This window comes from Lithobates pipiens, unplaced genomic scaffold (genome assembly GCF_037356315.1).
Source record: "Lithobates pipiens isolate NorthernLeopardFrog02 unplaced genomic scaffold, aLitPip1_a1.2 Scaffold_16, whole genome shotgun sequence".
NCBI classification, from domain to species: Eukaryota; Metazoa; Chordata; class Amphibia; order Anura; family Ranidae; genus Lithobates; species Lithobates pipiens.
In genome coordinates this window covers 634194229-634216281 of record NW_027507748.1, presented here as the reverse complement: position 1 = coordinate 634216281, position 22053 = coordinate 634194229, and the positions used below count along the sequence as shown (strand labels likewise).

The following is a 22053-nucleotide window of genomic DNA, read 5'->3' as shown; positions in this document are numbered from 1 at the left end:
GCCTCACCAGTGCCTGCCAGATGCAGCCAGCCAGTGTCCCCAGTAGTGCAGCCTGTAGTGCAGCCAGTGTCCCCAGTAGTGCAGCCAGTGAAGGAAGAGGAGAGCTGCCGCCGCCTGTTTCATTATAGCGCTGGGAACATCACAGCTTTCATTTCAATAGCTGTGTGTTCCCTGCTGCACGCCGTCACATACAGCCCCTCCCCCTTGTCTGGGCACTCTGATAGAAAGATCACCCGTCCAGGTTTGGCAGCTCTCTTTTCTACGCTATAGGAAGCCCCCCTAAAAGGCAGCACCAGGGGCGGAGCCCCGTCCCCATCCAGGCCCCGCCCCATTTTCAGCACCAATATCGTCAGGAAATCTTTTGGCTTTTTGCCAAAAGTGCAATTTTTGGCCGATATGTTTCGGTGGCCGAAATTTCGGTGAATTCCTAACCAAAACCTTTCCTGAGATGTGTGCAAGCCTGGTAACCAGCCACAAGAAATGTCGTACCTCTGTGCTTGCCACCAAGGGTTTCTCCAGCAAGTACCAAGTCATATTTTGCGTGGGGATCAAATTATTTTACTCACTGATCTTCTTCTTTGTTAATGTTAATTTATTCAAGAAGTAGCATAAGTGCTGTTTTAACATATGTACAATTGTTTATCTTATAGTAGAACTATAGGCAAAACTGCTTTTTTTTTTTTTTTTTCTTCATTTTGGAGAAAGCATCGTTATAACCCTGGCTGGTTTATTTTTTGCCATCTGCGGCCCCTTGGGGAGATTTTACCTTCACTTTTCCTGCCAAAAACAGGAAAGAATTTGTAGAGAGGAAATCTCCGCACATAAGGGAATCTATTGAGACCCCCCCCATGCCACCAGAACTAGTGTCCCCATTGGAAGATTTCCCCTCTTCTTTTTTACTTTTCTGGGGAAAAAACAAATTTGTGATTTGTTTTTACTTTCATTTTTAAATAATGGTAAACAGGACAAATAGAGAGGGAGAATCTCCTTTAAACAGGGGGCACAGATGGCAATAAAAACTGAAAAAGTATTCTAATCCCTCTCCCCTCTATCTAAAACCAAAAAAGAAAAAGTTTTGCCTTTAGTTATACTTTAATACATTGCTTTAGTGTGCTACTGTGTCTGTTCTCTGTACATGTACTCATGCTGCAAGTTATCTTGTTTCCTGATTTGCCTAAAGGAATACTATAAAACCAGTGGTAATACTGGACATATAATAGGCCAGACATTCTTAATAGGAACGTGCGGTTGTGTAGGCAGGTGATATCTGCTAGAGGAACACAAACTTCCTTGAGGAAGTGATGTGACACAAGGAAGGACATTCCACAAACAGGAAACATTAAAGGAAATGGCAATTAAGTGTGTGCGAGAGCTTGTTGTGCTAATATAAACTCTTAATATAATTGCTAAATATGGAAAGTGTGAATTGCAGTGCAAATACATGACCTGCTTGGGTTGGAAAGGAAATCCACTTGTTATATTTTAACTTTAGTTTGTAAAATGTTTTACAACTACCCGGCTGTGCCTAAAATCGCATCTGATTACACTAGTGCTAGATTCTAAAATGTAGCTGTACGCATCAGTGTGATACATTCAGATATTTTTTTATGTACAGTTACTGCAAGGTGGTCTTCTAAATTCAGATTTAACATCAATTTTATTCCACCTTCGGTTTGTCAGACATAAAATAAATAAAGCAGGCCCTTTGAATATTTAGTATTTGAGTATCTGCTCAAATTTATATTGTTTTGGAATGTCTTTGTTGGAATTTCCTCACCAGAAATGACAACATGAAATCCTCCCCCAAAGTGGTAGTCAAGCCGTGTAAAGCTGTCTCATGCTGATGCATTTTTAATTCATGTATTAAAACCTAAACTTTCCCAACTGAAAAAGGCCTGTGTACATGGGCTTTTGTTTGCATCAGAACTTACATCAATCTGCTAGATTGATTCAAGTCAGGAGGAGGTCAAATGCGGACCGAATGCATCTGAAAGCATGCTGCAAAAACCAAGCTGCACAATATCTTAATAGCTAGGACTCGCCGTCTTGGGTCCCAAAGAACTGAAAGAAGTTGATTCCAACTTTCACAAAAAAAATGAAATTCATGCTTTGGATGGACTAGAACAGTGTGTCTCAACCAAGGTTACATGTATCCGTGAGTTCCCCAGGGGTTCCGCCATGATTTGCCATTCATCACAAGCAGATGAGCAGTAGATCACATTCCCAAAGATCTGACAGGCTGCAGAGGAAAACTGCCATCACTATTCTGCGCCTATCCTGGGTGAAGACAATTGCTGATTGCCCTTTCAGCACTGTCTTCCAGATATGCATTTGTGAGGACAGGTACCGATGTTGGACAAAAAGGCCTGGCTCGAAGTCTCCTCTCTTAATTCATCCCAAAGATGTTCTATCAGGTTGAGGTCAAGACTCTGTACAGGCCAATCAAATTCCTTCACCCCAGACTCACTCATCCATGTCTTTTATGGACCTTGTTTGTGCACTGGTGCGCAGTCATGTTGGAACAGGCAAGGGCCATCCCCAAACTGTTTCCAAAAAATTGGGAGCATGAAATTTGTCCAAAATGTCTTGGTATGCTGACGCCTTAAGAGTTCAATTCACTGGAACTAAGGGGCCAAGCCCAACCCCTGAAAAACACCACACCATAATCCCCCCTCCACCAAATGATTTGGACCAGTGCACAAAGCAAAGCTCATAAAGATATGGATGAGTGAGTTTGGGGTGGAGAAACGTGACTGGCCTTCACCTCATGGAACACCTTTAGGATGAATTCAAGCAGAGACTGCAAGTCAAGCCTTCTCATCCAACATCAGTGCCTGACCTCACAAATGAGCTTCTGGAAGAATGGTCAAACATTCCCATAGACACAGGGACAGGAGTGGTCATCTCATGCTCCTACCCTCAATATCATTGAGTCACTCTGGGGGAGATCTCAAACGTGCAGTTCATGCAAAACAGCCCAAGAATTTACAGGAACTGGAGGCTTTTTGCCAAGAGGAATGGGCGGCTTTACCATCTGAGAAGATAAAGAGCCTCATCCACAAATACCACAAAAGACTTCAAGCTGTCAAAGGGGGCAATACACGGTATTAAGATCTGGGGTATGTAAACTTTTGATCAGGGTCATTTGGCTATTTTCTGTTGCCATTATGATTTATAAAGAGTAAACACATTTGATTGATAATAAATGGCTTCAGCCAAACACTAACCCTGAGTGAAAGAAGAAAAGTTTTTGTGTTATTCAAATTCTCTGAAAAATGGCCAAGAAATCATAAATTCTGCCAGGATATGTAAGCTTATGAGCACAACTGTAAATATTTTATATTAAAGTAGTTCTTTATTTAACCACTTCCCACCCGGCCAATGCACATATACGGCCGGGTGGGAGCCATCTACTCCTGATAGGACGTTCAGGAATGTCCATCAGGAGGAGCGGGATCGCGCAGCGGCACGATCCCGATGCGCCCGTGTCACCCGGACACGGCGCATCTCAGATCGGCAGGAGGGCTCTGGGATTGGCCCTCCTGATCACATGACGGCCGTGTCCAATCACGGCCGTCATGTGATGTAAACAAACAGCCGGTTGCTAGGCAATCGGCTCCTCCTCTCCTCACACAGAAGTCATCGCTGAGGAGAGGAGAGCAGATCGCTGCAGCCGGCTGATGATCAGTGAGTATGAGCTGTTTTTTACAGCTTTTTACTCACTGATCACTAGTCTAGTGTACACACAAATCACCACACAGTATAAACACAATGTCCCCACACATGTCCCCAAAACATACATGTCCCCAAATAATAAGAACACATGTCACTAATAACAAAAACATGTCCCCCACATATGTCCCACTAAAATCACATGTCCCAATGATTATCTGCACACATATGTACGTGATCACCTGCACACATATGTACATGATCATTTGTGTACATATGTCCGTGATCACACAAACCAATTATTATACACTTAACGGAATTTTTTTTACCAAAAACATGTAGCAGAATACATTTTGGCTTAAATTTATGACAAAATTTGATTGTATTGGATTTCTTTTAAAATAGAAAAAAGAAAATATTGTTTTTTTTTTCCAAATTTCCGATTTTTTGCGCTTATATCGCAAAAAATAAAAAACGGAGTCGTGAATAAATACCACCAAAATAAAGCTCTATTTGTGCGAACAAAATGATAAAAATTTAATTTGGGTACAGTGTAGCATGACTGCGCAATTGTCACTGAAAGCGCTAGAGCGCTGAAAGCTGAAAATTGGGCTGGGAAGGAAGGGGGCGAAAGTGCCATGTATTGTAGTGGTTAAAGCTGAGGCTTTTTGCATGGAAATGATCATTTTTAAATATAAATATTGGTAAAATTTAACTTTAAATGTAATTGTAATGCTTTTTATATTGCCTCCAGCTTCAGATGCTGATCTTCCCTGCACAGAGTCCTTAAGTCCGGGGTCTCCAAAGTTTCTAAACAAAGGGCCAGTTTACTGTCCTTCAGACTTTTAGGAGGCCGAACCAGGGCCAGTGGGAGTAGAAAATGTCCTGGCATCCAGTGGAAGTAAACAATGCCCTATCTTTTGCAGTAGTAGGGCTAGTGCCCCATCATTGATGTCAGTGGAAGGTATAGTACCCCATCGTTGAAGTGGAAGGAATAGTTGGAGTCAGTTGGAGAGATAGTGCATCATCATTGGTGTCAATGGAGGGAATTCTGCCCCATCGTTGATGTCAGGGGGAGGAATTTTTCTTTGTTCTTGGTATCAGTGGAAGGAATTTTACCTTGTTTTTGGTGTCAATGGGAGGAAAAAGACCCATTGTAGGTATCAATGCAAGGAATTATGCCCCATCAATGGGATCAATGCAAGGAATTATGCCCCATCAATGGTGTCAATGGAAGGAAGTTTGCCACATCGTTGGTGTCAGTGGGAGGAATTATGCCACATTGTTGGTGTCAGTGGGAGGCATTATGTCCCATTGTTAGTGTCATTTGATTAATAGTGCCCCAAGGGCCACATAAAGGCAAGCAAAGAGCTGCATTCGGCCCCCGGGCCACAGTTTGGAGACCGCTGCCTTAAGTGATTGTAAACGTTGGATCTCTCCTTTTTTTTTTTTTTTTATTTTTTTTTTTTTTTTACAACAAACTTGTCATACCTGCTCTGTGTGATGGCACAGAGCAGCCCTGATTCTCCTCTTCTGGTGTCCCCCACCAGCGCTTCTGGTTGACGCCTTCAGCGTGCTCATATAGTGAGCCGCAATGTATAGTATAGAGTGCCCCTATAGCAAGACCTCAGGCATTTACTGACATGTATAAACTGTGTGTATTTTCTGATATCTAAACAAATAATGCATTCTGTATGCAGGCTAACTAATCGGCTTACCAACTAATAAATTATGTAGATTTTAAATGTTTCAGCTCTATTTAGTTTACCATTTTCTGTACCTGTTCTTCCTCTTGTTCTCTGCATCTAGTAGTAATATATTGAAGTTCATCCCTCTCCCTAAATTTGATAATTGTGACACATTGAATGTGGTTGCCATTTGTTCATATTGAGATGTATCTTTTAACCACTTGACCTCCAAAGATTTTCCCCCCTTCATGACCAGGCCATTTTTTGCAATACGGCACAGCGTTACTTAAACTGACAATTGTGCGGTCGTGCAACGCTGTGCCGAAATAAGATGCATGTCCTTTTTTTCCCCACAAATGGCTCTTTCTTTTGGAGGTATTTGATCACTGTTTGTTTGTTTTTTCTTTTTTACGCTATAAACAGACTGTCAATTTAAAAAAAAATATATACATATATATTTTTTTACTTTCTGCTATAATACATATGCAATAAAAAAGTGAAAAAAATCTAATTTAAGCCAATATGTATTTTACTACATATTTTTGGTAAGCAAAAATTCCGAATGGCGTATATTGATTGGTTTGTGCAAAAGTTGTAGCGTCTACAAACTATGGGATATATACTGTAAATTTTATTTAATTTATTTATACTAGTAATGGCTACAATCAGTGACTTCTAGTGGGACTGAGATTTTGCGGCAGACATTCAGACACAGAGGCGGCTCTCTAATTAGGCAAATTAGGCGATTGCCTAAGGCCCCGCAGTCTCAAGGGCCTCGCAATCGGCTAATTTGCCTGTGATCAATGCGGTGGCAGCAAGTGCGGGGAGCGGGACAGTAGAGTCCTCTAGGTGGCGCAGTGGCTGGATGACAGACGGCATGAGGGCGGCATGTCCATGTGGGACCCTCACTTGAGCTTCTCTCTTGTGCCGCTCACCAGACCTCTCCTCCGCACCTGCCTCCTATTTGGTTCTGGAGTGGGGGGGGGGGGGTTGCTGAAAAACCACCCAGCTGGATAGTTCCACCATGAGTGTGAAGAGGGAGGAACTCTTATGCTGCCGACCAGAGGAAAGGTGAGTGCCCATGCCGTGCAGCCTTCCCTGTGTGCCTGAATAGGAGGAGCGGTGGGGAGACTGCACATAGATAGTGGAATTGATTTTTCCATATTACTCCATACAGCCGCTGAATGTCTGCAGGGAGGAGAGGAGGAGAAGGGATCATTCAGCGGTTGCATGGAGGAATATGGAAAAATCAAATCCACTATCTATGTGCAGTCTCTCCACCACTCCTATCTAACTTTTTCTGCATCCCCCCGTACTCTCCGGCCCCTCTGTGTACTCCCTGGCTCCGCCCCTCTGTTCTCCCTGGCTCCGCCCCTCCGTGCGCTCCCTGGCCCCGCCCCTCCTGCTCTCCAGCCCCTCCGTGTGCTCACTGGCTGCACCCCTCCTGCTCTCCAGCCCCTCCTTGTGCTCCCTGGCTCCGCCCCTTCTTGTACTCCCTTTCTCCACGCATCCTGCTCTTCACCCCCTCCCTTTGCTCCCTGGCTCCGCCCCTCCTGCTCTCCAGCCCCTCCTTGTGCTCACTGGCTCCGCCCCTTCTTGTGCTCCCTTTCTCCACGCCTCCTGCTCTTCAGCCCCTCCCTTTGCTCCCTGGCTCCTCCCCTCCTGCTCTCCAGCCCATTCTTGTCTTCGCTGGCTCCACCCCCATTTCGCTAGCACCCCCTGCTCTACAATTCTTTCTGCCTCCCCTCTCAAGCTCCCCCCCAGCACTCTTCACCCCCCACCCTTAGCACTATCTGGCCCCCAGCACTCTCCACCCTACACCCCCTGCGGCTCTCTCTGGCCCCCAGCACTCTCCACCCCACACCCCCAGCACTCTCCACCCCCAGCACTCTCCGGCCCCCACCCCCCCAGCACTCTCTGGCCCCCAGCACTCTCCCCCCCCCACCCCCCAGTACTCTCTGGCCCCCAGCACTCTCTGGCCCCCAGCACTCTCTGCCCCCACCCCCAGTAATCTCTGGCCCCCACCCCCAGCACTCTCTGGCCCCCAGCACTCTCTGCCCCCACCCCCAGTAATCTCTGGCCCCCACCCCCCAGCAATCTCTGGCCCCCACCCCCCAGCAATCTCTGGCCCCCAGCAATCTCTGGCCCCCAGCACTCTCTGGCCCCCAGCACTCTCTGGCCCCCAGCACTCTCTGGCCCCCAGCACTCTCTGGCCCCCAGCACTCTCTGGCCCCCAGCACTCTCTGGCCCCCAGCACTCTCTGCCCCCACCCCCAGTAATCTCTGGCCCCCACCCCCAGTAATCTCTGGCCCCCACCCCCAGCACTCTCTGGCCCCCAGCACTCTCTGCCCCCCACCCCCCAGTACTCTCTGGCCCCCAGCACTCTCCGCCCCCCACCCCGAGCATTCTCTGGACCCCAGAACTCTCCGCCCCCCACCCCGAGCATTCTCTGGCCCCCAGCACTCTCTGCCCCCCAGCATTCTCTGGCCCCCAGCACCCTCCAGCCCCCACCCCCCAGCACTCTCCGGTCCCCACCCCCCAGCACTCTCCGGTCCCCACCCCCCAGCACTCTCCGGTCCCCACCCCCCAGCACTCTCCGGTCCCCACCCCCCAGCACTCTCCGGTCCCCACCCCCCAGCACTCTCCGGTCCCCACCCCCCAGCACTCTCCGGTCCCCACCCCCCAGCACTCTACAGCTTCTCCCTGCTCTTTGCCCCCCCAGGGGCTACAGACAGGGACAGATCTCTAGATCTCTCTCACCCCCTTTCCCTCACCCCCCTCTTTCTCACTTCCCCCTCTCTCTCTTACCCCCTCTCTCCCCTCTATCTTTCTCTCCCTCCCCCCTCTCTCTCTTACCCCTCTCCCCTCTCCCTCCCTCCCCCCTCTTTCTCTTACCCCCCTCTCCCTCCCCCTCTCTCACCACACTCCTCTCCCTTACCCCTTCCCACCCCTCTCTCTCTCCTTTCCCTCCCTCTTCTCCTCCTTCCCTCCCTTCTCTCCCATCCCTCGCTCTCTCCCTTCCCCTCGCTCTCTCCTTTCCCTCCCTCTCTCCCTTCCCTCCCTTCTCTCCATCCCTCGCTCTCTCCCTTCCCTCGCTCTCCCTTCCCTCGCTCTCTCCCTCCCTCGCTCTCTCCCCTCCCTCCCCCTCCCTCCTCCCCCCTCTCCTCTCCCCTCCCTCGCTCTCTCCCCTGCTGCTCACTCCCCTCGCTCTCTCCCCTCCCTCGTTCTCTCCCCTCCTTCTCTCCCTTCCCTCCCTCTCTCCCTTCCCTCCCTCTCTCCCTTCCCTCTATCCCCCTTCCCTTCCTCCTTCCCTTCCCTCCCTCTCTCCCTCCCACTCTCCCTTCCTTCCCTCTCTCCCTTGCCTCCCTCTCTCTCCTCCGCTTCCCTCCCTCTCTCCCTCCCTCCCCTTCCCTTCCCTCTCTATCTACCTTCCCTCCCTCTCTCCCTTCCTTCCCTCCCTCTCTCCCCTCCCTTCCCTCCCTCTCTCTCCCTCTTCCCTCCCTCTCTCTCTCCCTTCCCTCCCTCTCTCCCTTCCTTCCCTCTCTCTCTCCCTTCCTTCCCTCTCTCTCTCCCTTCCTTCCCTCTCTCTCTCCCTTCCTTCCCTCTCTCTCTCCCTTCCTTCCCTCCCTCTCTCCCTTCCTTCCCTCCTCTCTCTCCCTTCTTTCTCTCCCTTCCTTCCCTCCCTCTCTCCCTTCCTTCCCTCCCTCTCTCCCCTCCCTTCCTTCCCTCTCTCCCCTCCCTTCCTTCCCTCTCTCCCCTCCCTTCCTTCCCTCTCTCCCCTCCCTTCCTTCCCTCTCTCCCCTCCCTTCCTTCCCTCTCTCCCCCTCCCTTCCTTCCCTCTCTCTGTCCCTTCCCTTCCTTCCCTCTCTCTGTCCCTTCCCTTCCTTCCCTCTCTCTGTCCCTTCCTTCCTTCCCTCTCTCTGTCCCTTCCCTTCCTCCCTCTCTCTGTCCCTTCCCTTCCTTCCCTCTCTCTGTCCCTTCCCTTCCTTCCCTCTCTCTGTCCCTTCCCTTCCTTCCCTCTCTCTGTCCCTTCCCTTCCTTCCCTCTCTCTGTCCCTCTCTCTGTCCCTTCCCTTCCGTCCCTCTCTCTCTTCCCTTCCCTTCCTTCCCTCTCTCCCTCCCCCCTCCCTCCCCCCTCCCTTCCTCTCTCCCTCCCCCCTCCCTTCCTCTCTCCTCCCTTCCTCTCTCCTCCCTTCCTCTCTCCTCCCTTCCTCTCTCCTCCCTTCCCTCTCTCCTCCCTTCCCTCTCTCCTCCCTTCCCTCTCTCCTCCCTTCCCTCCCTACTCTCTTCCCCCTTCCCTCGCTCTCTCCTTCCCTCTTCCTTCCCTCTCTTCCCCCTCCCTTTCCTCCCTCTCTTCCTCCTCCCTTTCCTCCCTCTCTCCTCCCTCCCTTCTCTTTCTCCTCCCTTCCCTCTCTCCTTCCTTCCCTCTCTCCCCCTCCCTCCCTTCCCTCCCCTTCCCTTTCCTTCCCTCCCTCCCTTCCTTCCTCCCTTTTCTCCCTTCCCTTCCTTCCTCCCTCCCCTCCTTCCCTCTCTCCTCCTCCCCCCCCTTCCCTCCCTCTCCATCCCTCCGTCTCTCCTCCCCACCCTCTCTCCTCCCTTCCCTCCCTCCCTCCCTCTCTCCTCCCTTCCCTCCCTCCCTCCCTCTCTCCTCCCTTCCCTCCCTCCCTCTCTCCTCCCTTTCCTCCCTCTCTCCTCTCTTCCCTCCCTCTCTCCTCTCTTCCCTCCCTCTCTCCTCTCTTCCCTCCCTCTCTCCTCTCTTCCCTCCCTCTCTCCTCTCTTCCCTCCCTCTCTCCTCTCTTCCCTCCCTCTCTCCTCTCTTCCCCCCCTCTCTCCTCTCTTCCCTCCCCCTCTCCTCTCTTCCCTCCCTCCCTCTCTCCCTTCCCTCTTCCCCCTCTTGCCCACCCTTTCTCTCCTCCCCCTCTCTCTCTCTCCCTCTCCCTCTCTCTCCCCCTCCCCTCCTCTCCTCTTTCCACCACTCTCTCCCCCTTTTGTGCACCCTTTATCTACCCCTCTCTCACCCCCCTCTCCCCCTCTCTCTCCCCCTCCCCTCCTCTCCTCTTTCCACCACTCTCTCCCCCTTTTGTGCACCCTTTATCTACCCCTCTCTCACCCCCCTCTCCCCCTCTCACTCACAATGTCTTGCTCCCCTCCCCCTCTCTCTCTTTCCCACCCCCTATCTCTCACAATCTCTCTCTTCCCCTCCCCTCTCTCTCCTCTCCTCTGTCTCCCCTCCCCACTCTTGCTCCCCCTGCACTGTGCTGGGATCCCCCCCGCTCTACTTCCTCTGCGGATATGGAATGGCTCAGTGACATCTCCTCCCCATTCTCCCAAGACACAGGAAATTCTTAGAGGGGTTGCCACCTTGGTGGGCCCCAGATGTTTTAATGGCTGCATATGTCTGATGGGTGAGGAGGGTGCCCTGGAAGTGGTGCAGATGAACTGTTTGCTAGATCTGTGCATCTTTTTGCAGCCATTTTTATTGCTTGAATTTTTTTCCCATTATGGGCCTGATTGGGGCCTCATGTGTAAGTTTTGCCTAAGGCCTCACAAATCCTAGAGCCGCCTCTGTTCAGACACTTGGGGGGAACCAGTGATACTAATACAGTGATCAGTGCTAAAAATATTCGTGGCCATTATACTAATGACACTGGCTGGGAAGAGATTAACCCTTTCATGTCTAAGCCTATTTTTGACATTTGGTGTTTACAAGTTAAAATCCCTATTTTTTTTCTAGAAAATTACTTAGAACCCTCCAAACATTATATGTATTTTTATTTAGCAGAGAATCTAGAGAATAAAATGGCAATTGTTGGCAATATTTTATGTCACACGGTATTTGTGCAGCGATGTTTTAAACGCATCTTTTTGGGAAAAAGGGCACTTTCATGAATTAAAAAAAAATAAAACCGTATAGTTATCCCAATTTTTTGTATAATGTGAAAAATTATGTTATGCTGAGTAAATAGATACCAAACATGTCGGGCTTTATAATTGCACGCACTCGTGGAATGGCAACAAACTTTGGTACCTAAAAATCTCCATAGGCGACGCTCTAAAATTTTTTTTACGGTTACCAGGTTAGAGTTATAGAGGAGGTCTATTGCTAGAATTATTGCTCTTGCTCTGACGATCGTGGTGCTTCCTCACATGTGTGGTTTGAACACCGTTTACATATGCAGGCGCGACTTCCATATGCGCTTTCTTTGCTGCGCAAGCTCGCGGTGATGGGGGCACTTTGAAAAAAAAAATCTTATTTTATTTTGATATTATTAAATAGTTTTTCGGCTTTTGGTGGTTATATCTGAATGATGCCTGAGGCCACAAAGTGTCAAACGAAAAAAAAAAAGTAAAATTAACAAAAAAAAAATTAAAGCTCCCCTGTCCCCATGTGCTCGTACGCAGAAGCGAACGCATACGTAAGTTCCGTGCAATTTTGAAGCGTAACATGTTGGGTATCTATTTACTCGACGTATCTTCATCTATTACATTATGCAAAAAAATTGGGCTAACTTTACTGGGTTTTTTTTGTTTGTTTTTTTTAAGCATGAAACACTTTTTTTTCTGAAAAAAACGCGTTTGAAAAATTGCTGCGCAAATACCGTGCGAGATAAAAAGTTGCAACAACCGCCATTGTATTCTCTAGGGTCTTTGCTAAAAAAACATATATAATGTTTGGGGGTTCTATAATTTTCTGCCAAAAAAATATGAATTTTACATGTAGGAGAGAAATGTCAGAATTGGCCTGGATGCAAAGTGGTTAAAATCCGGCGCCATTGGCAACTGAGTAAACAAGAAGTGACGACGTGACATCGCTTCGGTGTTTACATTCAGGAGACTGTAACTAAGCCATTTCCGGCTTCGTGCTCGTCTGTCAGTAGCCGGCTCAAGTCTCGGGTCTCCCGGTGTGTGGGGGGGGGGGGGGTGTCCCCTCCCGCTCCTCTGGGATAACAATCAATCAGCTTTTAGCTGCATTGGTTGTTATCCCTGAAAAGGAGATCGCCCACTCTAAAAAAACGGTACCAGGATGATGCCTGCAGCTGTGGGCATCATCCCGGTATAACTGCCGAAAGCTGAGTATGCACATCTGCGTATCTGCGTGTGCTCGGCGGGAAGGGCTTAAACGTCTATGGCTATCAAATGGTTATGTTTCTGTGTGCGTAGCCAGTGTTTTTGTGTACTGTTAGGTGCTTTTACTAAGGCTACTTTCACACTGGGGCAGCGGGTCTGTTAGCGGTAAAGCGGTGCCCGTTTCAGCGGAGCTTTACCGTTGTGTAAGCAGTGCTTTTCGACCGCTAATGGGGTGCTTTTAACCCCTAAGAATGGGTTAAAAGTGCCTGTGTTGCAGCGCTTCTGAAGCGCTGCCCATTCATTCCAATGGGCAGGGGTGGTATAGCAGTGCTGTATACAGTGCTCCTACACTGCCCCAAAGATGCTGCTTGCAGGACTTTTTTCCCCGTCCAGCAAGTGCACAGCCCCAGTGTGAAAGCACTGGGAAGGTGTGAGAGGCAGTTTGCAGGCACTACTTTTGGTGCTAAAATGCCTGAAAACTGCCTCAGCGTGCAATGATGGATCTAAGGGAAGTTTTATGGATTTTAGGGACACAAAATCCATAACTTCCCCCCTCCCCCCATCCTCCTGTCAGAGCGGAACTCCATTCTGTGTCTGCCTGACGATCGGCGGGTACTGGTGGACATCCAGTTCCTCGGCTTTTGTGAGTAATCACCCCCTAGGACGAAGTTCAGAATCATGTATATCTGCTGTAGAGCAGTCTTTAAGTGGTTAAAAAAAAAAGTTTGATTTGTTGGTTTTGCCAGAAGATATTAAAATAAATTGTACGCTTTTTTTATTTAGCTGAAAACACTGTAAGAGCCAAAGACACGGCATCAACAGTGGCTTGCCAGCTTAAAGGTTTGAAGTTGCACTGTAGTAGTAGTAACCCGGTTAGACTAAGGATGCTTCTTTTTTTTTTTTTTTTCCTTTTGATATTCTCTAAAATATGTATGGACTTCAAACTGGAAATGTACTTTGACTAAGTTTAAATGCTGGAGTCTAGACACATAATTTCAGACTGTCCTCTGCTTCACAGAGCACAACTGTTGTATGCCTTGCATTCTTTGTTATAGCTGGTAATTCTAGAACTGCCAGCGTTTTACATGATCTTCATTTCAGTTCTTATTGCAGTCAGAAAAATGACTTGTTCTACTGGCTGCTTTCTACGGCTACAATTATGGAAAGTTGAGCGTTCTTCTCCTGCTGTGACTAAAGTTCTGGCAATCGTTTACAAGTGACCTGCAAAAAAAAAAATGATTTTGTCTTGATATCTGACACAACTTTCTTCAGCCCGGTATAATGGAAAATGTTAGAACTATCAAAAGCTCAGCTTACCTAAAATAAAACGCACAGTTTGATCAAATTATGTATTAGAAAACGTCAACTGCATTTTTCTCATATGTACCTGAAAGTTGTATTAAAGTCTTTTTTTTTTTTTTTCTGTAAAAATATAACATTTTACTTACCTGCTTTGTGCGGTGGTTTTGCACAGAGCAGCCCAGATCCTCCCCTTCTGGGGTCCCTCGCCTGCACGCCTGGCTCCTCCCTCCTACCAAGTTCCCCCACAGCAAGCTGCTTGCTATCGGAGCACCCAAGTCGCCTCATTCAGACACGGAGCCCAGACTTGTCCCCCTTAATTGTCTTAATGCCTTTGACAGCAGCAAGGGCCAATGGCACCCACTGCTGTGTCTCAGCTAATCAGGAGGGAGAGTCACAGGCAGCCGAGGTTCTTGTGCAGCATCGCTGGATCGAGATGGGGCTCTGGTAAGTATCAGGGGGGCTGCAGCACACTGAATGTTTTTTTTTTTTTTTTTTATCTTCTAGCATAATATGCATTAACCACTTAAAGGCTGCCCACCGCAGATATACTGCACCAGGGCGGCTCTAATGCACGAAACATCATACCTGTACGTAATTTTGTGCAATAGACAACGGGGGGGGGGGAATGATTGCCTCCCCCCTCTGGCCAATCAGCGGGTCTGGCGGACATGAAGTCCACTGGGACCCACCGATCATTCCCCAGAGAGGCAGAAAGGTGAGCTGCCTATGTAAACCAAGCAATTTGCCGTTCTGACAAGGGGAGAATACAGTGATCTTGTGTTTCCCCTAGTCAGTCCATCCCCCACACAGTTGGCTGGCACCTCCTAGGGACACACTTAACCCTTTGATCGCCCCTGGTGTTAACCCCTGCTTTGCCAGTGTCATTAGTACAGTAATGGTGCATATTGTTAGCACCGATCACTGTAATAATGTCACTGGTTTTCAAAAAAAAGTGTCAATGTCTGATTTGTCTACCCTAATGTCACAGTCCCGCTAAAAATCACTGATCGCCGCCATTACTAGTAAAAAAAAAAAAAAAATTCATAAAAATATCCCATAGTTTGTAAATGGGATAACTTTTGCGTAAACCAATCACTATACACTTATTGGGATTTTTTTTTTACCAAAAATATGTAGCAGAATACGTATTGATCTAAATTGATGAAGAAATTTGTTGTTTTTATTTTTTTATTTTTTTGTTTTGTTTTATAGCAGAAAGTAAAAAGTGTGTGTGTGTATGGTATGTTTTATATTTATATATATATATATATATATATATATTATAATTTTTTTTTTTTAAGTGTCACTTTTTTTGTTTATAGCGCAAAAACTAAAAACCGCAGAAGTGATCAAATACCACCAAATGAAAGTTATATTTGTGGGGGATAAAAGGACATCAATCTTATTTGGGTACAGAATTGCATGACCGTGCAAATGTCAGTTAAAATAACGCAATGCTGTATCGCAAAAAATGGTCCGGTCATGAAGGGGGTAAAAACCTTCCCGGGGCTGAATTGGTTAAGATAAAAACTTTCTGACTTTGGAACCACTTGAACATGTTGTAAAGCAACCCCTTCAGTCAAAAAATAAAAATTCCAGGTTAAAGTTTCCTGTAAAAAGGTTAAAGGGCCTGTATCTTATACTCTCCCTCTTCAACCTCCATAAGATTCTCTGGCATTGGAATTAAAGTTTGGTTTGTTACCATCTCAAACTAAAATTTGTTATTTAGGTTGTTAATTGCCACCTTTAATGCTTTACATTTATAATATCATGTTAACGTCACAAATGCACACTTTTATTACAACCTGGAACTAAGGAGGAAAATAAAACAACATTTTACTTCTTGTGCGCTTCATTTATAATAACTATATAGGATAAAGATTAGTAGAGATTATGTTAGCATTCAACGCAAAGGTTACTCCCAAACAGGTATTATGACTGCTAGCCACTAAATGTTTTTTAATTTATTAATTGCTCATTATATTACTCTATCAGACGCAGTATGTTGAATAATCTCTCCATGGAATAAAAATTATAACTGCCTGTTTATACCACATATTAAGTGAACAATGTTAGCATTTGCCAGAAAGGCCATGCGTAATTTATACATTTATGAGGTCTATTTTCTGTTTAAAGCAGCCCTATTGTTGGGGGGCTTAAAATGACTTTCTCTTTTTATGGGAGTCTCCCTTGTTGGCTTGTGGCCAAAATTTTATAATCTTGGCCACCAATGTCAACCATTTTATCTGCTGAAAAGAATTTGTTTTCACAAAATCACCTTCCTTGTAGCAAAACCATTGTTGTATCCTATTGCGTGATCCATGCCTCTTACAGAGTCCGTTTTGTTGACTACATCCATTCAAATGGGCTGCCTAAGGCAGAGGCCATACATTATACAATTTATCCTTCAATTTCCTTTAGATTTATCTTTTAACTATGTAGTGCAAGGGCTTGCCTGAATGCATACCAATTGAAAGTGTTTAGGTCTGACCTCATTATATCGTTTTGGTAAATCTAAAGGAAAATTGTATAATGTAAGGCCAGCCTTACACAACACAAGGGACACAATGCAGGTGTGTTGTAGAGGTGCATTAAAGTGCCTTTCAAATGAGTGGCACCGTTGTCTATAGAGCTGCACAATTAATCGTTAAAATTTTTTAAAAATCATGATCTCGATTCAACCCCCCTGACAATCTCTATTGCACAGTTTGCTGATTCTTTCATATAACAAGTGGAGAGACTTATCTGCTCACTCAGCTGTCCAAACATCGGGCAGTCTGTCAAGTTTTAACACAAAACATTGTAACTAACACTTCCTCTTAGATCAAAGGGAAACTTCTGTGTTTAAAGAAAAAATCCAGGCAGTCTGCCAAGTTTTTAACAAGTGTAAATGCAGGAAGTTCAACCACTTCTTTTTCTGACACTTGTTTCCCTAAGTTAAAATCAATATTTTTTGCTAGAAAATTACTTGGAACCCCCAAACATTATATATATTTTAGCAGAGACCCTAGGGAATAAAATGTCACATGCTGCAATATTTTGTGTCACATTGTATTTGCCTAGCGGTCTTTCAAACGCAGTTTTTTGGGAAAAAATACACTTCAATTAAGAAAAAAAAAAGAAACAGTAAAGTTGGCCCAATTTTTTTGTTTTATTGTGAAAGATGTTACACCGCGAGAATCGTGAGAGAATCGTGATCTATCTTCTAAGCAAAAAAAATCGTGATTCTCATTTTAGCCAGACTCGTGCAGCTCTACGTTACATGTAACACACATTATCATAAAACCTGTTTTTTTAAATAGGCCCTTAGAGATCTGCCTGTGGTGGAAAACCCGAACCATTGGTGAACTTTTCTCCTAGTTTACACATCCTTTTGCACAATATAATTATTGTTCCTTTTTTGCCATGTTTTCACCTGTCCTCTTTCAGCATTCTAGAAATGCCTTGACTTTTATCATCCGATCTGAGTCCTCAATAATCCTTAATTCCTAAAGGTGACTGCCAAGCAGATACCAACACCACAATTTTTTGGAGGAGTTTATTCCTTTAAAAAAATATGTGCACTGTATTTTTACATGACAACTTGCAATTTGTCTTGATATCTGCCTCCTGGTATTTCCCATCAAAACCGTGTTTAAACTTGGAGCCAATCAGACTCTGCTACATGCACATGTACTGACCAGGAGCACAACGATGGAGAGAGAGCAACGTCAGTAGAGTTAGTGTTCCTTTACTGTCCAATCAGTGGCCTGTAGGTAGAGAGATGATGTTATTGTGTTCCCTGAGTTCTAAAGCAATGAGTATTCTACAAAAAGCATTACCTGGGCAGTCTGTATTTTATTTTAATTTTTTAAGCTTTATCCTTGTTATAACTTTCACTGAGTGTTGGCATTTTGAATTCTTTATCTGAGTGCACTTTGTCCAATTGCAGAGTCCTCTCCAACCCTGTGGGATATAGAACTAGCCAAGGAGATTGCAGCTGCCTGTGAACAGACACCAAGAAATGGTTTTGAAGAGATGATCCAGTGGACAAATGAGGGAAAACTGTGGACATTTCCTATTAATAATGAAGCTGGTGAGCAGACCTGCATAATTCAAATTTCCATCTTATGCAAATATAATTTGTAGTATTTTTTACTAGTGACTATAGTGAAATGCTCTGCATTTCACTATAGTCACTATGCACGTGTGATACCAAATGCAACAATTAGCATTTCTGTTTTTTTTTTTTTTTTTTTTTTTCTGAATTGGCTGCAGAGCAGTGAAAGTTGGCAAATGGTCGCTAAACTTGGGTATCAAGCTTTTGATGGCATTGAGTAGATGTGGAATGCTCAATCTCTTATGTCTATTAATTGCAATAGGAATTCTATGTAAAAGAATTCCAAAGAAAGATGGGATTTGGTGGTTTTCCCCTCTTCCTCACAGCCCATTCAGTACAAAGGGCAGGAAGGTGGGTCCCAACTGAAAATTCTTAGGTCCTGTACCATCTTGAAAGGAGCTTAAAATGGTTGTATAATGTTCTACTTTACCTGCTCTGTGCAATACCTTTGCAGAGAACAGCTCGAACCGTCTGGGGCCCCCTGCCAGCGCTGTCGGCTCCTCCTCTTCTGTGTCTGCTAGGGTTGCACCGATACTAGTATCGGTATCGGTGCTGATACCGAGTATTTGTACAAGTATTGGTACTCCTGCAAATGCACCGATACCTGAATCTGATACTTTCAGGCTCGCTTCTTTGAGCTGTCAGTGGGGATGAACAAATGTTCCTCTGTTTAACCCCTTATTAACCCTTAATTTACTCTAATCTTGATTAACTCCCTATTCCCCTCCATTTAATTATTTATTTTCCTGCTTTTTTTTAATTTTAATTTTTATTTAATTTTTTTACGTCTATTTTATAAGCGATAAACAATTAAGACTTTACCATCATATCAAATGAATTGTTATGGGGGTAGATGTGTGGGCTTGCTCCTAAGCCAGGCTATTTGTGTCTATAGACACACACAGTGCAACTTGGCACAAGACCACCCCCCGTTCTCTGGGTTGGTTTGACAGTAGCAGGAGCTTAATGGCGCTTGATGTTGCTTCATTGTCCTGTGAATGCAGGAAAAGAGGACAGAGCCGCTACAGACGGGCACATCGCTGGATCAAGTGTGGACTCAGGTATTTACAGGGGTGAGGGGGCAAAAACTGCTGGGATATTGGCTTTAGAACCACTTTAAAATTACATTCTGCAACGGATGAGATCAATGATGCATGTGCCAAGGACTCGACTTTGTCCTTCTGGTGAGAATAAATATCTTTACCATTCCACTAATTAAGGTGGGGAGGGTCTTAATGACATAAGCATGAAGTATATAGGGATATGTGGGGACCCTCATTGGAGTTTGTGGGGAAGAATCTATCCTCCTCGCCGGTGAGGTTCAAGGAGGGATCAAATAAAGTCATTCATTTGAAGAAGTTTCCAGCGGCCAGGGGTAGCACACTTCTTCCTTATTTAAAATATATTCATGATCTTCCTCCACTTTAAGGGGCAACTGAGTCTACGTCGCCCATCTAATTCTCAGTAATGGAAATGTATTAATCTAGAACCTGGATATAATGCAAGCTTTGTACCTTATGGTAGAAGTGGGGAGTTTTGTTGAAGTTTCCTCCACTACATATTCTATTTCTTCAGAGTGTGTTTAGTAAGAGGTCTAGTTTGCAACGTGGTCTTTGCTCCTGTCTAAGGATCACATGGCAGCAGTAAAGGATCACCTGCCAGGTTGTTTTTCTACCTCCACTCATCTTTTGTTGGAGCAGTAGTAAATTCAGTGCAGTATCCTGGTGATGGAGGTAGCCCCAGACCACTGTTTGACTTCTGCCTCATCAGGAGTCTCTGCTGGAGCCTCGGTTTTTTATTACAACAGGTCAGGTTTAAGTTTCTTGGATCACAAGCTTTTGAAGAATGAAAAGGTGAACACAATTTGAAATGTTTGAAGAATGTACAGCGCCTATAGGAGAACATTGATTTCATTGGCTACCATGCACAGCTGCACCAGATTTTACACTCTCCAGTTTTAATAAATCGATCCCCATGTGTATCTAGATTCTTCTTTAGTGTAGCTAGGAGATGTTCTAATGTTAAGTCAAATAATCGGGAGAGAGGAATACCCCTGTCTTGTGCCAATACATAGCATGAATGGAGAGGACAAAGTGCCATTAATTCTGACTCCTGTCATAAGACTGTCATAGAGGGCATGGATCCATTTTAGCATTTGAGTCCATAGTTGCATAGTTAGTGAGGTTGAAAAAGACACCCGTCCATCCAGTTCAACCTGTGGTGTGTGAGTGTGCTTGTGTTTATGTCAATAGTACATTGTATGTTGTGATTAAGGTTTCCATCTAATAGTTTTTTTTTAAACTATCGATACTCCCTGCTGATACCACTCCCTGGGGAAGAGAATTCCACATCCTTACTGATCTGACCGCAAAGAACCCTCTACGCAGTTTAAGGTTAAACTGCTTCTCTTCCAATTTCAGTAAATGGCCACATGTCTTTTTGAATTCCCTTTCCCTGAAAAGTTTTCCCTATGCTAGGGTCACCAGTAAGATATATTTGTACATTGCTATCATTTCCCTTCTCAAGTGTCTCCTCTACTCTAAGTTCAATGCTTGTAGTCTTTCCCCATAGCCAAAATCCTCTATTCCCCTTTATTAGCTTTGTTGCCCTTTTCTGGGCTCTCTCCAGTTCCAGCACATCCTTCCTGAGGACTAGTGCCCAGAACTGGATGGCATACTCAAGATGCGGCCGGACCAGAGTCAGAGAATTGAGAGTGGGAGAATTAAATTTTTTTATCTCTGGAGTGAATCCTCTTTTTTTTTTTAATGCATGCCAGTATTCTTTTGCCTTTGCTTGCAGCAGCTTGCCATTGCTGAGCCTGTTATGTACTAGGACCCCAGGTCCTTTTCCATCCTAGATTCCCACATATGTTTTCCTCCTAGCGAGTAACTTGCATTTGTATTTTTATCATCCAAATGCATTACTTTACATTTTCAACATTAAACCTCATTTGCCATGTAGTTGGCCACCCCATTATTTTATTGAGGTCTTCTTGTAAGGTTTACACATCCTGCGCTGAAGTTATTGCCTTGGTATCATCCGCAAACACTGAGATTGAGCTGTTTGTCCCATCTATATCGTTTATGAATAAATTAAACAGAATTGGTCCCAGCACAGATCCTTGGGGGGACCCCACTTACCACACCGGACTATTGCGAGTACTCACTATTTATCACCACCCTTTTGACACGCCCATGTAGCCAGTTTTCAATCCTGGTACTCGCCCTATAGTCCATGGTCCAGAACAATATGTTCTATAATTCGATATGGGAATGAGCAGTAATTTGTTAAAACCATTTGTGAGATAACACAGGAAAAAAAAAGGCATCAGCATAAAGGGGAACTCCGTCTAAACATTTTTAGTTTTCAGTGAGGCCGCGTACACACGCGGGGACTGTTCGCCCAACTTTGTCCGTCAAACAGTTTCGGCAAACAGTCCGCTCAAAATTAGCATGGACGGACATGGCCACACACATGACGAACGAACAGTTTGCTGAAACCGTGCGCGATGACGTGAACGGCACGTACGACGGGACGAAAAATACGACGTCCTATACACTGCATTATAACTTTCGGCGTGTAAATCCTTTCTGAGCATGCGCGGAACTTAGTTTAACGAACAAGCCTACACACGAGGGGACTGTTCGCTGAAACAAAGTTTCAGCGGACAGTTTTTCGGAATTTCCGAAAAACCTTGTTCAGCGGACTGTTCGCTGAAAGCCCACACACGAGCGGACTGTTTGCCGAAACACTGTTCAGCGGACAAAGTTGGGCGAACAGTCCCCGCGTGTGTACGCGGCCTCAGGTTTAGATCTTTTGTTGAGATTTTGCTATCTGCGTCTTCACTGCAGAGACTTTCTTTTGTTTCTCATCTTACATATGAATCATTTCTAAATGAGTGATTTAAAGACTGCATGGTCTTCACTGTACAATATAGAGTACATGTATCAATGAATAACTTTGTTTTAAAAGCACATTTCTGTTGATATTTAGCAATTATATACAATGTAATTTATATATTACATGTGCAGGCTCTGCTTCTTGAATAGTTCTGTGCACTAAGGTCGTACCTTACCGTTCAACCCTCAATGACTATAAATAGCCACTGACAGTGAATCCCTATATCTAACAGAATAAGAGAAATATGCAGGCATGAAAATGTGAACATTACAGCAAAAATTAAGAAGACCTTTTACTAAAATTAAAATTAAAAATTGTGTGCTCA

General features: G+C 45.3%; 1 protein-coding gene across 2 annotated transcripts in view; it reads left to right on the top strand.

Moving 5' to 3' along the window:
• MRPS31 (mitochondrial ribosomal protein S31) overlaps positions 1 to 22053 on the top strand; it is a 163324-nt gene that overhangs the window by 123441 nt on the left and 17830 nt on the right. For both annotated transcript variants that reach the window (XM_077484199.1, XM_077484198.1), the window contains one exon: positions 17661 to 17804. In XM_077484199.1, the coding sequence (XP_077340325.1) occupies positions 17661 to 17804 (144 nt within the window). The remainder of the gene's footprint in view (positions 1 to 17660; positions 17805 to 22053) is intronic.